Genomic DNA, 11,739 nt, shown 5'->3' with positions numbered 1-11,739 from the left:
AAATATGCAAAGGGTTTTACGACCGCACTATATGCAAGTGCCTCAAGAAAACGTTTTCTCAGTCCCATTCCCCACTCGGTCTTGGCCCACTTGAATGGATGAATGGATGACTCCCAGTGTTCTGTTGGTTGTTTGGTTGGTTTCAGTTGCGCTTGAATTGAAATTGAAGTGTCCTAAATGGCGAAAGCCTCAATGAAGGCTGTTTGCATAACAGATGAGCGCAAGGCCTAGTATTTGCTAGCTCAACAAAAGGATAAATCGTATACAGAAACATATTTCAACGTAGGTTTTTAAAAACTGTATAATACTATTAGTCGGAGCGTAGTTAGCTTTTCATCAGATGTCAGCTCGGACACAACTCAGCGCCGACGTAGAAGTAACATTTTGATCGTAAAATTATAAAAATCGAGTTTCGGAAGTAAAAGTACATATCGAACTCAGTGGTAAGCGCATGAGAGTGGCTCAACACCCAACTAACGTGTCACAACCTGCAGCGACATTAACTTCGGAATCGAAATCAAACCTTCCATCATGGGCTTTGATCTCAACTGCATTGTGGGCCACGTTGACGAGGAGCTAATCTGTCCCATTTGCACAGATGTCCTGGAGGAGCCGGTCCAATCCGCGGAGTGCGAACACGCCTTCTGTCGCGCCTGCATCGATAAGTGGATGCTCCAGAAGCAGATTTGCCCGGTGGACCGCTCCGTCCTACTGACCTCGCACTTGGTGCCCGTTTCGCGCCTCATGCGCAACATGCTCGGCAGGCTGAAGATCAAGTGCACCTTCGCGCAAAGCGGATGTGCCCAATTGGTGGCCCTCGAGGATTTCCGGACCCATGTGGCCGCCTGCGAGCATAACCCCAAGTCGGTTGTCGAGTGCAGCAAGGGATGCGGAATGAAGGTAATCCTCCTGGGAATTGCTTGAACTTTTACGATCACTAAGATCTCCGCCAAAGGTTCCCAGGGACGAGATGTCGCGCCACAACTGTGTGTTCGAGCTGCGCGAGCGGGTGGAGCAACTGGTGAAGGAGGCTTCCGATCTGAAGCAGAAGCAAGAAGACCTGGAGACGCAGAACGCCAACCAGCGCCGGGAGCTGGAGCTGTTCCAGTACTACATCGCAGCGCTGCGATCCACCAATCCCGTGCTGCGCAACATTGGCGACCAGCTGGACCGCTATTCGCTGATGCAGTGGGGCAATGGCCTGCGCCTGGCCACTGTCCACACGTGGGGCAGTCTGATCTCCACGCCGGACACGCCCATGCACCTCATGGTGCGCGACGTCCTGCGCGCCAGCGGCTGTCCGATGCACATGCTCAACATGATGGTGGACCGCTGCCACGAGGACCGCTGGCCCGAGGGCCTGATGACCCTGGACGATCGCCGCGAGAACCAACATCGCATGACCGAGTATGTCGCCCGATTGGTGCCCGGTCTGGTCACCGGGAAGCCGTGTGTGGTTGTGCTGGCCGGCGACAACGGCCACATGCCGGAGAATCTGCGCCCCAGCCTCGGACTGGTCATGATCTTCGTCGACGGTGTGGATGAGATGATGCATGAAGCGCTGCCGGACATCGACTTTGTCTAAACCATCACTTGTATCTCCCACATCTAAATTCATTTTGGTAACACAACACGAACACAAGCGACACTGGCTGCCCGTTTCCCACGTCCTTTGTTTTGGAAAGGGGGTCATGTTGCTCCAAATGTCTTAAATTACACGATCAACACAAGTTAATCGTACGTCAAGCGGCAGTCAAATGCAACAGTCGTCAACATGGAAATATAAAAGCGGAGAAAAACTACGAGTATGTTTCTATTGCTTCCATTTAATTCCATTAATTCAAGTTACGCAAATAGCCATGTAATCATTTAAGAAAACAAACAAAAGCTCTTGTTCGCAGTGAAAGGCGTTAACAACAAAAATTTGTTATTTTATTACCTAGTCTTAATGAAAAAAAATGTACCTGGGTGCAGTATCTAGTACCTTAAATTCTAGGACCTTAAATTCATCACTGTAAGCTGCAAAACCATAAATGGTTAAGTATAATTTTAGATAGAACCAAGACTGTTATATTAGCATTTAAATATGTGACATATATGTCACACTTTATAAAACTAAACTGATCTGCAAAATACTGTTTAGTGCAGCGCCACTCAGAGTCTAAAGTTGTCGTTGTAGCTGACAGACATTCTTCTCGGCAATTACGCGGCAATTATAGAAGCTCGGTGAACACTCGGGCGAATGCGTAATGCGGCAGCGAAATTAAATAAACGCATAAGCTGGGATTGAGGTTACTTCTTGTGTGGGTGGGTGGATGGCGGGTGGGTTGCGGTGGGTGCATCAAGTAAAACTTATAATGGAAATGGTAAAAGTTTGGCTGAGCTCGGTTCGCGGCAGTTGGCGACACCATTTGGAAAAGTTTTACAAATTGTACAAAATTTAATTTCCCAGCTGAGATAAATTTTCGGGGCCATTACGATTTTGGCCTGCAATTGAAAACGAGATCTCTGATCAAATGAAAATTAATGGACTGCGAGCAGACCATTTACTTCGAAGCCACGAACTCACATCTGTGCAAATATTGTCCATTGCATGAAGTATACACCGAATTAGTGTCAAATCAAACACGACTCTTTGAACTAATTAAATGGTCCGGTACACACAAAGGGCATGTACGGCTAACTTGATTAAGCCAAGACGACGCAGTACAAAGGGCAACTAACGAACTAACCACCGAATGCTGCAGCTAATACAATGGTAGATGCCGGCACCTGGGAGCCCTTTAACTGGATGCCTCAGGGCCTGCTGCAAAAACCGAAGCCTAATGCAACAAAAGCCAAAACTTAATTAATATTTACATGGGTCCTCCTTCGCCAGAGGAGGTGAGCTAAAGGCTCGGTGAAAGCTGCTGTTGTGGCCTTATCTTGTCATGTTTGCATATGTGCAGGCGTCGCTCTTCCTGGATCCTCCCGCTCCTGGACTGGAATGCAGAGGCGATGATGGCGACGGGGAGCTCGACGAGTCTGAAATGGAAGGTGGGAGGTGGTTCTCCTGCATGGCTGCTAGAAATCAATTCGCATTGTTAACCCATGATTGGATATTATTGATTCAATTTGCAGCCAACCGACCAAAACATGTTTTATGCATGCCCATGCCCATGCCCATGCCCTCGTCCTCCGCCAAACTTGCCCCTTTTTGTCTGCTGGTGCATGTATGCCGATAATGTCCTTTGGTATCGATAATGGTCTACATGCACGCTCGCACACTCACACCAACACCCGCGCCGACGCACACACGTGCACACGCACTTGTAGTTGGCCAAACTTGAAGCTCAACTCAGTTTAATTTATGCATTTGCTGCACTCGGCTGGTAGCCACAGTGGGCCCTAATTGTTCATAATCAAATGTGGACATTCCAAGCTAGTTCCGAATATATAATTTTTCAAAATGGGTATCTTATTAATTTGTAAAATACTAAGTTTTACAAAATTGTTACATATTACATATTTTGTAAAGATTTTTGGGCAATCAAGCACAAGTAAAAATGTTCAGTCAGCTTTGTTAGGCATATTAGAACTGCCGAATGTTTCTTTATTTAATTACCATATTTAATTCTACATATTGTTTACTGAACAATACCTTCTAAAGCGATTCATATTATTAGTCTGTTTATTTAGCTTTGATACCACTGTAGGAGCTTATTCAAAGCATGAAGAACAATAGATGTCACCATTTCTAAGCATCAACTTTTCTGCTATATAATAGCTTCTGTAGTCGCAACCTTCTATTTTTAGATAGTTGCAAAACGAGCGTTGTCACAGCCTCAACTGAGGGCGTTGCACATGACCTTTTTATTTAGGCATAGGCCTGATAATCAAAATAAATATATGGCAAAAATCTTTTAAAAAAAGTTGAGATAAATTTTAATTCCGACAGTGTGGCTAACATTTAACTTGTCTCGTTGAAGTACTCTTTATACTTCGTAGCTATATATTAGATCCCAGAAGGACTGTAATTTGTATAGAAGAATTGTAGAATGTTGTAAATCGATGCCATATCAGTGGAAGTACAGCTCGATAGCACAACACTAATCACCCAAAGGTAAATCACCGGGGACAGCACAAAGGAAAATGTGGCGAGAAAAATGTGCAACAGCGACGGCCTTCTTGGCCAAGGCTAAAATTGTGAATGGGCCAGCGGCCATGGGCCAGCTGAACACAAAAACAGCAGCAAAACACAGCACGGCAGTAAATTGGCGGCGATAAAATTGAAATCCGCTGGAAGCTGCGCTAACCGATTTGGCCCAGTCCTTGGACTTTGGGCCACCTGGAGGTGCAAAAGGAAAAGCCAGGAAGTCGGCGCGTTGAGTTGTGAAAACCAACGGAAATAGCGGCCATAACTCGCCAGTTGGAGCCCAGAAAACAGCAATGGAAACGCTATTTGGTGGGGTTTTTCTGTCCCAGGACGCTGTTGCCTCCACGAATTGAGTTGTCCTTGTGGGAGGCAATATTGGGTAGCTTTGATTAGCTTAGATTGGCAAAGGTTTCAATAGCGCCGCATGACCGGGTTACCTGGAGTTGGTCTGGATTAGCTACCATGAAAAGTGGGTGAGAAAAACTAGTGGAAAAAACTAGTCAAAGTATACTAAGTACAGCTTTAAATGTTTCAAAATGGCAAGAATGAAAATAATAATATATTATGAGGTTTAAACAAACTATTACCCCCCACAATCCGTGTATTAGTATATACATACATAAAATATATTTCTGTTAAAGAAACTGAATTCATAGGTGACTCACATACTCAGTTGGAATATTTCCACTTGTACGAATTTATATCTATATCTTCTGAACTGTCCCAAAGCTGCTAAACGATTTATTCAATTTATGTATCTTTTCATGGACGAGAAACACCACCATCAATTTTGTGTTCTTTGCGGCGGGAACGTAATAAAAATGTAATGGCATTTATTAAGTACTCATTTATTTGATTAACGACGACAAAGAATATTTTTACTCGAGTTGAAGTTTCTTGGTCGGAAAGGTGAAAATTTATTTGTTACAAACACAATTGAACATAGATATTTTGTTATATTGGAGGTGATATTGCGCAATTCAGCTGTAACAAGAACCAATTCTAATCTTTTATATGAAAACATAAGGTCCTTAATATCTGGCTAGGGTCAGTTGGGGTCATACTTTCATTCCCAATTCCAGCAAATGGCAAATGCAAGGACTTAGCTGGAGATATCGCTTTTAACATGGTTTTGTCATTTGGGTATATTTGCCAATAGCTTCAATTCGGCAGCCATTTTCGCACTCAATGCAATCAGCTTGTTTTTCCTTCGGCTGATTGTTGCTAATGCGCTTTAAGTAGCAGCATGCCACATGCCACGCCCATCTAGTCGCCCGTAGTAATCAATTGCTTCAAGATGGTCCCAGAAAGCCATTCAGTGCGCCATTGGGAAGGGCTTTGTTTCCTCTAACAACTCCTCTTTTTGTGCTGGCAATTTACTGCAATTGCATCAGGAGCAAAAAAGAGAAACTTTCCTTTAATGCCCACACTTTTGGGTGTCGTTTCCAGCATGACACCAGCAGAAAGCAGAAAATGCTCTCGGATTGCAGCTAAATGCTGATCCCTAAGGGGCAATAGCCGACTACCAGAAAGCGGAGATTGGTAGGATTTTGAGACAAAATTCATGCTGCTAAAGCCATTAACTCAATAGCTGATGCTGGGTCTGAAATTGCCATACATGATTTCAAATGTATAATTGCTAAATAGCAAAGTAATTTCTTAGTTGGTTATCACTTAGTACTTTATAGTGCTATCAATATGCTATCAATATGATTTGAAATGTATAATTGCTAAATAGCTAAGTTAGTTCTTAGTTAGTTATCACACTTTTTTAAAACGTATACATAAGCTCATATGTACAATGCCCCGTTGCTTAACTTCGAAGGTCCTCGTCATTGGATTATCCTTTTCCGCCTGAGCTACTATTGCTACCAACAATGCTACTTTTCCTAATGCTCACTTTAGAGCAAGGGAAATTTCTGTCAGTTCCTGATAAAACTGTTCTCGCTTTAACTCTAAGCAGTCTAACCACTCAAAAATGTTGAGAGCTCAGGGACAGTGGCAATTATTTATTTTACTTTTCAGTTCCATCCAGTTGGTGTTGTTGTTTATGTTATTCATGGCCAAAACTGCTTGCCGGGAATTTGGTTCTTTGCGTGTATGGATTTAACATCGGTCAGCTGGCCCGTCCTTTCCAATCTGCCCCCGACTTGGTTTTAAGTTGCTGAGTTATGTTTATCTAAATGATGCCAGCAGCCAACGCTGCGTATGTGGAATATTTTCTATTGTGGTTAGCAGTCTGTTGAGGCCAGTTTTCAGTTGTGTGGTGGCTGCTTTTGACATTGGCTAAGGGGTTGGAGTCCAGTAAAGTGGTCTGGCATTTTAGTGTGTTTCGCCAGATAAGCCAGTTATACAGTTGTTCTTTTTAAATATGCGTGTTAATTTGACTGTGAAAGTTTTGCATGGCATGAACTCGTGGGTGGTTTGGTAAAGGCAGTCGGAAGTAGTGGTTATTCATGGGCGGAATTGGCTGGAACTCACAGGTCATTGAAATATTGCCATTCAAGTAAATTTTATTTTATTTAAATTAGCTCACTTCAAAAAAATTGAGCTAATTAAACGTTTTAATCAAATGCATTACCCTGATATTTAACCTTATATTTAATTTAAAAAAGGTGTTTAACGAATCTATTATTACTACGAATATTATTATTTACGAAGTACTTGTTATAAATACTAACTATGAAAACTATACTAGATCTAAGTTTAAGTTTCAGCGGGATAAACCATTGTTACGAGTGAAGATATAAACGAACTTATGGTTAGGCGGATTCTGGGTTGGTAATAATCCTCAGAATCTTAAGCTTAAGAGAAGAGAAAGCAGCTTATAGTACTAGGACCTTCCAGTGAACCACACTCCACAGCAGAGAGTTCATTCCTTCTCTGAAACGGATGAATTTCGAAAACCCGAGAGGCGGCCGAAAGCCGAAGCCACTGGCGTCACGAGTTGGCATCGTCGTTTGGGCCATTGTTGCATTGCCTTTTCCACCAATGAAGTCGTCCGCCCGTTCAGTCGTGAATCGGGCTTTCAACTGAACGGACGGTCTGTGCGCCCAGCGAGGGTCGCCACGAAACTATCTGACGTGCGAGTTGCGATTCCACGCGAGTGCCACACACGAAATGCTACGCGGTGCGTTGTCGTTATCCTTGCCGCTGTCATTTGCCGGATTTTGGCAGACCTCGCCAGAGTTGTGAGCGAGTGAAAGTTTTTTGTGCACTTGTCGTGTGGCGACTTCGGTTTACCATTACTCCTGCATTCGCAATTGCGTGCTCAATTCAAAGTAATTATCAAACTGTTTGTTGTTTTGCAAAAAACCAGATCGTGGCTCTAAACTGCTGGTCCAACCTTTTGACGACAGTGGCACATGTCGTTTGTTTGCACTCTGAAAAAGTTTTGTGATGGTGCTTTAACGCTGATTGATAGGGTCATTGACCATTGCTTTTTTATGCATACTTATCGGGGATTTTGCTTTCCTACAATTAATGAAAATATTCATTTTTTTTTATTAAAAGTTTGTTAATTTGTTTAATAGAAACTTGCAAAATGCTATAAAAATATATTTTTTTAATAAAATACCAATATTTTGTAAAGGTTATAAAATTTTAATTTGTTAATAGTTTTTATACGTTTTATACAAACACACTAATTTACTTTATTTTTAACAGTCGATTATAGAGCTACTTGCTTTCATGACGCAAATACTTTGCACTTGCCACGACAAAGCAATTTAACCATTATATATGGGTTTTACACTCGAAATAAATTGAATGCAACTGTAATACCGTAATTTGTCAGAAATTGTGCAAAAAACCGCAGAAATCCCGACACCAAATCCTTTTACTGGAATGCAACAAACTAAATGGCCATAAAAACCGCTTACGAACACCGACTGCGGAAAGGCGCCAAGGGAATGGGATGTTGGCCATGTTGAGACACAAACAAAGAGCCGCCATGTAACCAGCAAAATAATTTGTTGCAATAAATATTTGAAAATCCAGTTAAGCGAAACATTTTCGTCACGAAGAGGGTCGCACAGTCTAAGAACTCGGCAAAAAATGCACTCCGGGCCCAGAGGCAGAATGCTTAGTAGGGTATGAAACGGGTGTTCCCCAGGAGTTGGGTTGGAAAGTGTTCCTGAAGAGTTTCTGGAGGAGGATGGTTTGCTTACAGGGTAACCAGGATTATATAGACGGGAAATCAGAAGATCATTATGTACTCACTATATTTATTCAATTAAAAAGTAAAACAAATTTTTTTTAATAATAGGTTTCTAATTTGGAGTTTTGATTCATAAAATTCTTTCAGTTTTATGAATATTCAAGAGATTTTTAGGCATCTTTTCACATAACAATTTATACAAGTTAGCAAACAACTTGAAAACCTTTATAGTAGAAAGCATCAAGTCTTAGCCAAAAATACCCATCGCCATACTCTGTAATTTTTTGGTTTTGTGAGGCATTTTCATGCAGTTGCCGCTTTTTGCATGCCCCGCATGCCTTTGCTTTGCGAACGTTGCTGCTGCTGCTGCTGCTGCACGCCGTGTTGCATTCTGTTGGTGGTCCTGTGCCGCCGGGTTCTCCGACGTTTGTGTCTCTATACCGGACGCTTTAATATTAAAAGCGCTTAAAATTTTCGTACATTCTCGTCGCCATTGTTCCGTGTTCTGGTTGATGCCCCGAAACGAAACAAACATAAAAAAGGGGCGATTCCCTTACCCCGCGACATCCGCAATCCCTTTGCTGGGGGGAGTGGATAAAATGGGGCGCTTGTTGCACCGCTGTGGGGCAGCAACGCTAACAAGCTTTGTTATGTTGCGCCATCCGACCGTCGCACTTGCTTCTGAGTTTGCGTTCGAGTTTGCGTTTGAGTTTGCTCAACGTTTTGCCAACTGTGCGAGAAAGTCGCCCGCAGCGTCGGAAGCGGAAACGGAAGTGTTGCCATTGCCATTTTGCTGGCATCGCCGTTGCATTTTCGGTACGTTCCGCTCCCCCCGCTGGTGCCTGTTTCTTGGATGTTGTGATGGCGATATTCTTTTTGCCATGCCTCTTCGATAATACTCCTTTCTGGCTTTCCGCCTGTGAAATGTTGCCTGGCACTGTCCTTTTTTCCTCAACTGGTGAAAAATGTGGGAGCACAAAAGTTTCTGACAGGTGGTTTGTGTGTTACGTGTTCGCTGTTTACTTTGTGTAATCATTTCATTTGTCAGACTTGATTTGCCAGCGAACGCAGCGTTGACAGCTTGACGTTGCGAATTGAGATTTTGAGGAAAGTAAATTCACGGCTCTGCAGCAAGGCGTTCTTGTGATTTCCACAAAACCAATTGAAAAACTTTTGAAATTCGTTCCGAAAAGCAATTGAAAGTTTTACAAAAATTAAATTCATTACACCTAACATCACTTATAAGCTTAAGTTTAAATTATTCGCTTACTGAAATTTATTTTTTAATTTTGATTCCCACATGAAAATTGATTTTGTAAACCTTTCATTTCAATTTTAAGCAAAACTGTTCTTCTTTGTGTAAGATCTGCCTGCACAAACAAAAGGTTAAAGGGCAAAGTTAAATTAATGTTGAACTTCCGCCGACAAATCAAATTACTGTCTGCGTGCTGTCTGAAGATATTTAATCCGGCTGAGCCGTAGTCTTAAACGCTTCAAATTAACGCACAGGCAACGAATTTCGACGGTACCGTGGAGTGAGGTCTCAAAACTCAAAGTAAAGCAAACAAAGTTGGCTCAAAGTCAGAAGTCAAAAGGCCGGGGCCCAAACTATGCAGGAAAAATGCGTGTAAACAGCAGCAGCAAATCATTCCACGCATCCGGATCCGCGTTCGGATTTTGACTTTGGGGCTGAGGCCCCAGTAAAGTGGAGGCAAGCTGGCTCGTCATCGTCATGGGGTCACCCTGTCATCATCATAATAGCCACTCCACGTGACACTCCATTTCAATCGCCGTGGGTGTTGATTACAGCCCCATTGTTGTTGCTGTTGATTACGCGACGTTTACGTGATTAAAGGTGAAAACATTTGCCGCCCAGTGAATCCTGGAACATTTGGCAACTTGTCGCCGTAGTGTTGAACTTTTTCCGTCACATTAACCGTTGCAGGAGAAAATTAAGCTAAAGGATTTCCATGGCCATGGCAGGACCCCACCGCCTGCCACGCCCACATACACGCCGCCGCTTCCGCCCACAGGCGAAGTTTAACGTCCGGCAGTTGGCCATCAAGATAATAGCCACTGCCGCGGTTGCCATGCTGATGACAGCCACGCCCACACTCGCCGAAATCCCCTCAAAGGGTAAGTGCTTTGATAATTTAATGAGCCACTCTTGCCGGGCTTCTTAGTTTGATTGATTGACTATAGAACCGACAGGGGGAACTCGAAGAGTGGTGACAACAGAGGAACCTACTTTTGCTCTATATATATTTAAGCCAAGAACAAGTGCTGTTTTACAAGGTTTCAATATAAGCTAATTGAAATAACCTCTATTGGGACTTAGCAACTGGTAGAATCTATTTCAAAAATGCTTTTCATTAGCTGCCTTAATAATAAGAAAAGTAATTTTACAAATCATAATAAATCAGCGAAAAATAATATGTGTGTAGTTAATTAAGTTAGCATCTTCTCAACGCTAATGGATCTTGTGTGACTCGTGGATAAAACAGTTGACCAAAGTTTTTTTGGATTATCTTCAATAAATCACTTGTGTAGCTATGAACTGTATCAAAAAAATGTACATTAAAGATTCAAAAAGGAGCATGTTTTTATTGATGCCGATTAAAATTTAAAATCTTTAAAAGCCTTCATTTATATCCTTTTATGGCAAAGTCTGTGCAACAGTTACAGGTAAAAATACTTTCCTTTATTAAAACTTAATGGACCTCGATATTTGCTTCTGACCAGAAAAATGTGTGTTTAGCATCTGCCATTAAAAGCAATTTCGAAAGAGAAAATAATTTTACTTTTTGCTCGCTGGTGCTTTGCCTAGTTTTCTTGCCGTCTGAAAAGGTTGTTCACATCAAATTGGCCAAGAACAAAAATTGCACATATTTGAAATATTTATGAAAACAATTTTCCATTTTCATCCGGCCGTTCGGAGGGAGGGAGTGTTTTATTTGCATATTTGTGAAATTTATCTATGGCTAAGCAAACGGAAAGGCCGACAGATACGGCGTAGTACATGCTCAAGGATATTTTGTGACATAATCAAATATGCTTTAAGCCAAAGCCAAAGCCAACAACTCAACTCAACCCCTTTGAAGTCGCTGCCAACAAAATGAATGAACTGCAGATAAAAGATGTTGGCCCCTGCCACATCATGCTATTTCAGTTGTTTCCTCACATATATGCATTGTACGTATATTTTACAGCAACATTTTCCCGCAGTTCCCAAGGGGAAGGAAATTTTCTTATTTCCATCTTATGCCTTCTATTTTATGAGCAAGGAAATGCAAATGCTTACAAGACGTTTAACATGTCACCTGCGGGCAGAAAGACACTCCGCAAAATGCTCTCCACACTTATCTGACAGTTGTGCATCTTTGGCCTTCGCCTTTTCCATTCGGCAAACGTATAAAATACACATTTGTTTGCCTTACCATGTTTG

General features: G+C 42.3%; 2 protein-coding genes across 6 annotated transcripts in view; both read left to right on the top strand.

The window, feature by feature from the left end:
* Window positions 1–308: 308 nt before the first annotated feature.
* On the top strand, window positions 309–1,802 carry LOC122626100 (E3 ubiquitin-protein ligase NRDP1). Of its 3 annotated transcripts, none has more exons than XM_043806225.1 (3): window positions 309–443; window positions 495–900; window positions 956–1,802. In XM_043806225.1, the coding sequence occupies exons 2-3, from the start codon at window positions 532–534 to the stop codon at window positions 1,583–1,585; spliced, it is 999 nt and encodes a 332-aa protein (XP_043662160.1). In that variant the 5' UTR covers window positions 309–443; window positions 495–531; the 3' UTR covers window positions 1,586–1,802. The 3 variants fall into 3 exon arrangements, with proteins under 3 accessions (XP_043662160.1, XP_043662161.1, XP_043662162.1); XM_043806226.1 differs by having other exon boundaries at window positions 321–440; XM_043806227.1 differs by having other exon boundaries at window positions 323–424.
* A 5,527-nt stretch (window positions 1,803–7,329) lies between these two features.
* LOC122612433 (hemicentin-1) overlaps window positions 7,330–11,739 on the top strand; it is a 41,355-nt gene continuing 36,945 nt past the window's right edge. Inside the window, exons 1-2 of one of the 3 annotated variants that reach the window (XM_043786060.1) lie at window positions 7,330–7,416; window positions 10,240–10,430. In XM_043786060.1, the coding sequence (XP_043641995.1) occupies window positions 10,265–10,430 (166 nt within the window). In that variant the 5' untranslated portion in view covers window positions 7,330–7,416; window positions 10,240–10,264. Of the gene's footprint in view, window positions 7,417–9,896; window positions 10,431–11,739 lie in introns of those variants that run through there. The other 2 variants (XM_043786067.1, XM_043786052.1) reach the window with 2 other exon arrangements.

Source organism: Drosophila teissieri, chromosome 2L, assembly GCF_016746235.2.
Source record: "Drosophila teissieri strain GT53w chromosome 2L, Prin_Dtei_1.1, whole genome shotgun sequence".
NCBI lineage: Eukaryota > Metazoa > Arthropoda > Insecta > Diptera > Drosophilidae > Drosophila > Drosophila teissieri.
The sequence above is the reverse complement of the archived record's forward strand: the minus strand, read 5'-3'. Positions and strand labels throughout refer to the sequence as shown.

Excerpts from the sequence above, each read along its gene's own strand:
- LOC122626100 (XM_043806225.1), top strand. The coding sequence starts at position 532 with ATGGGCTTTGATCTCAACTGCATTGTGGGCCACGTTGACGAGGAGCTA. Across the intron at positions 901-955 it reads GCAAGGGATGCGGAATGAAG|GTTCCCAGGGACGAGATGTC; the intron begins GTAATCCTCCTG and ends TCTCCGCCAAAG.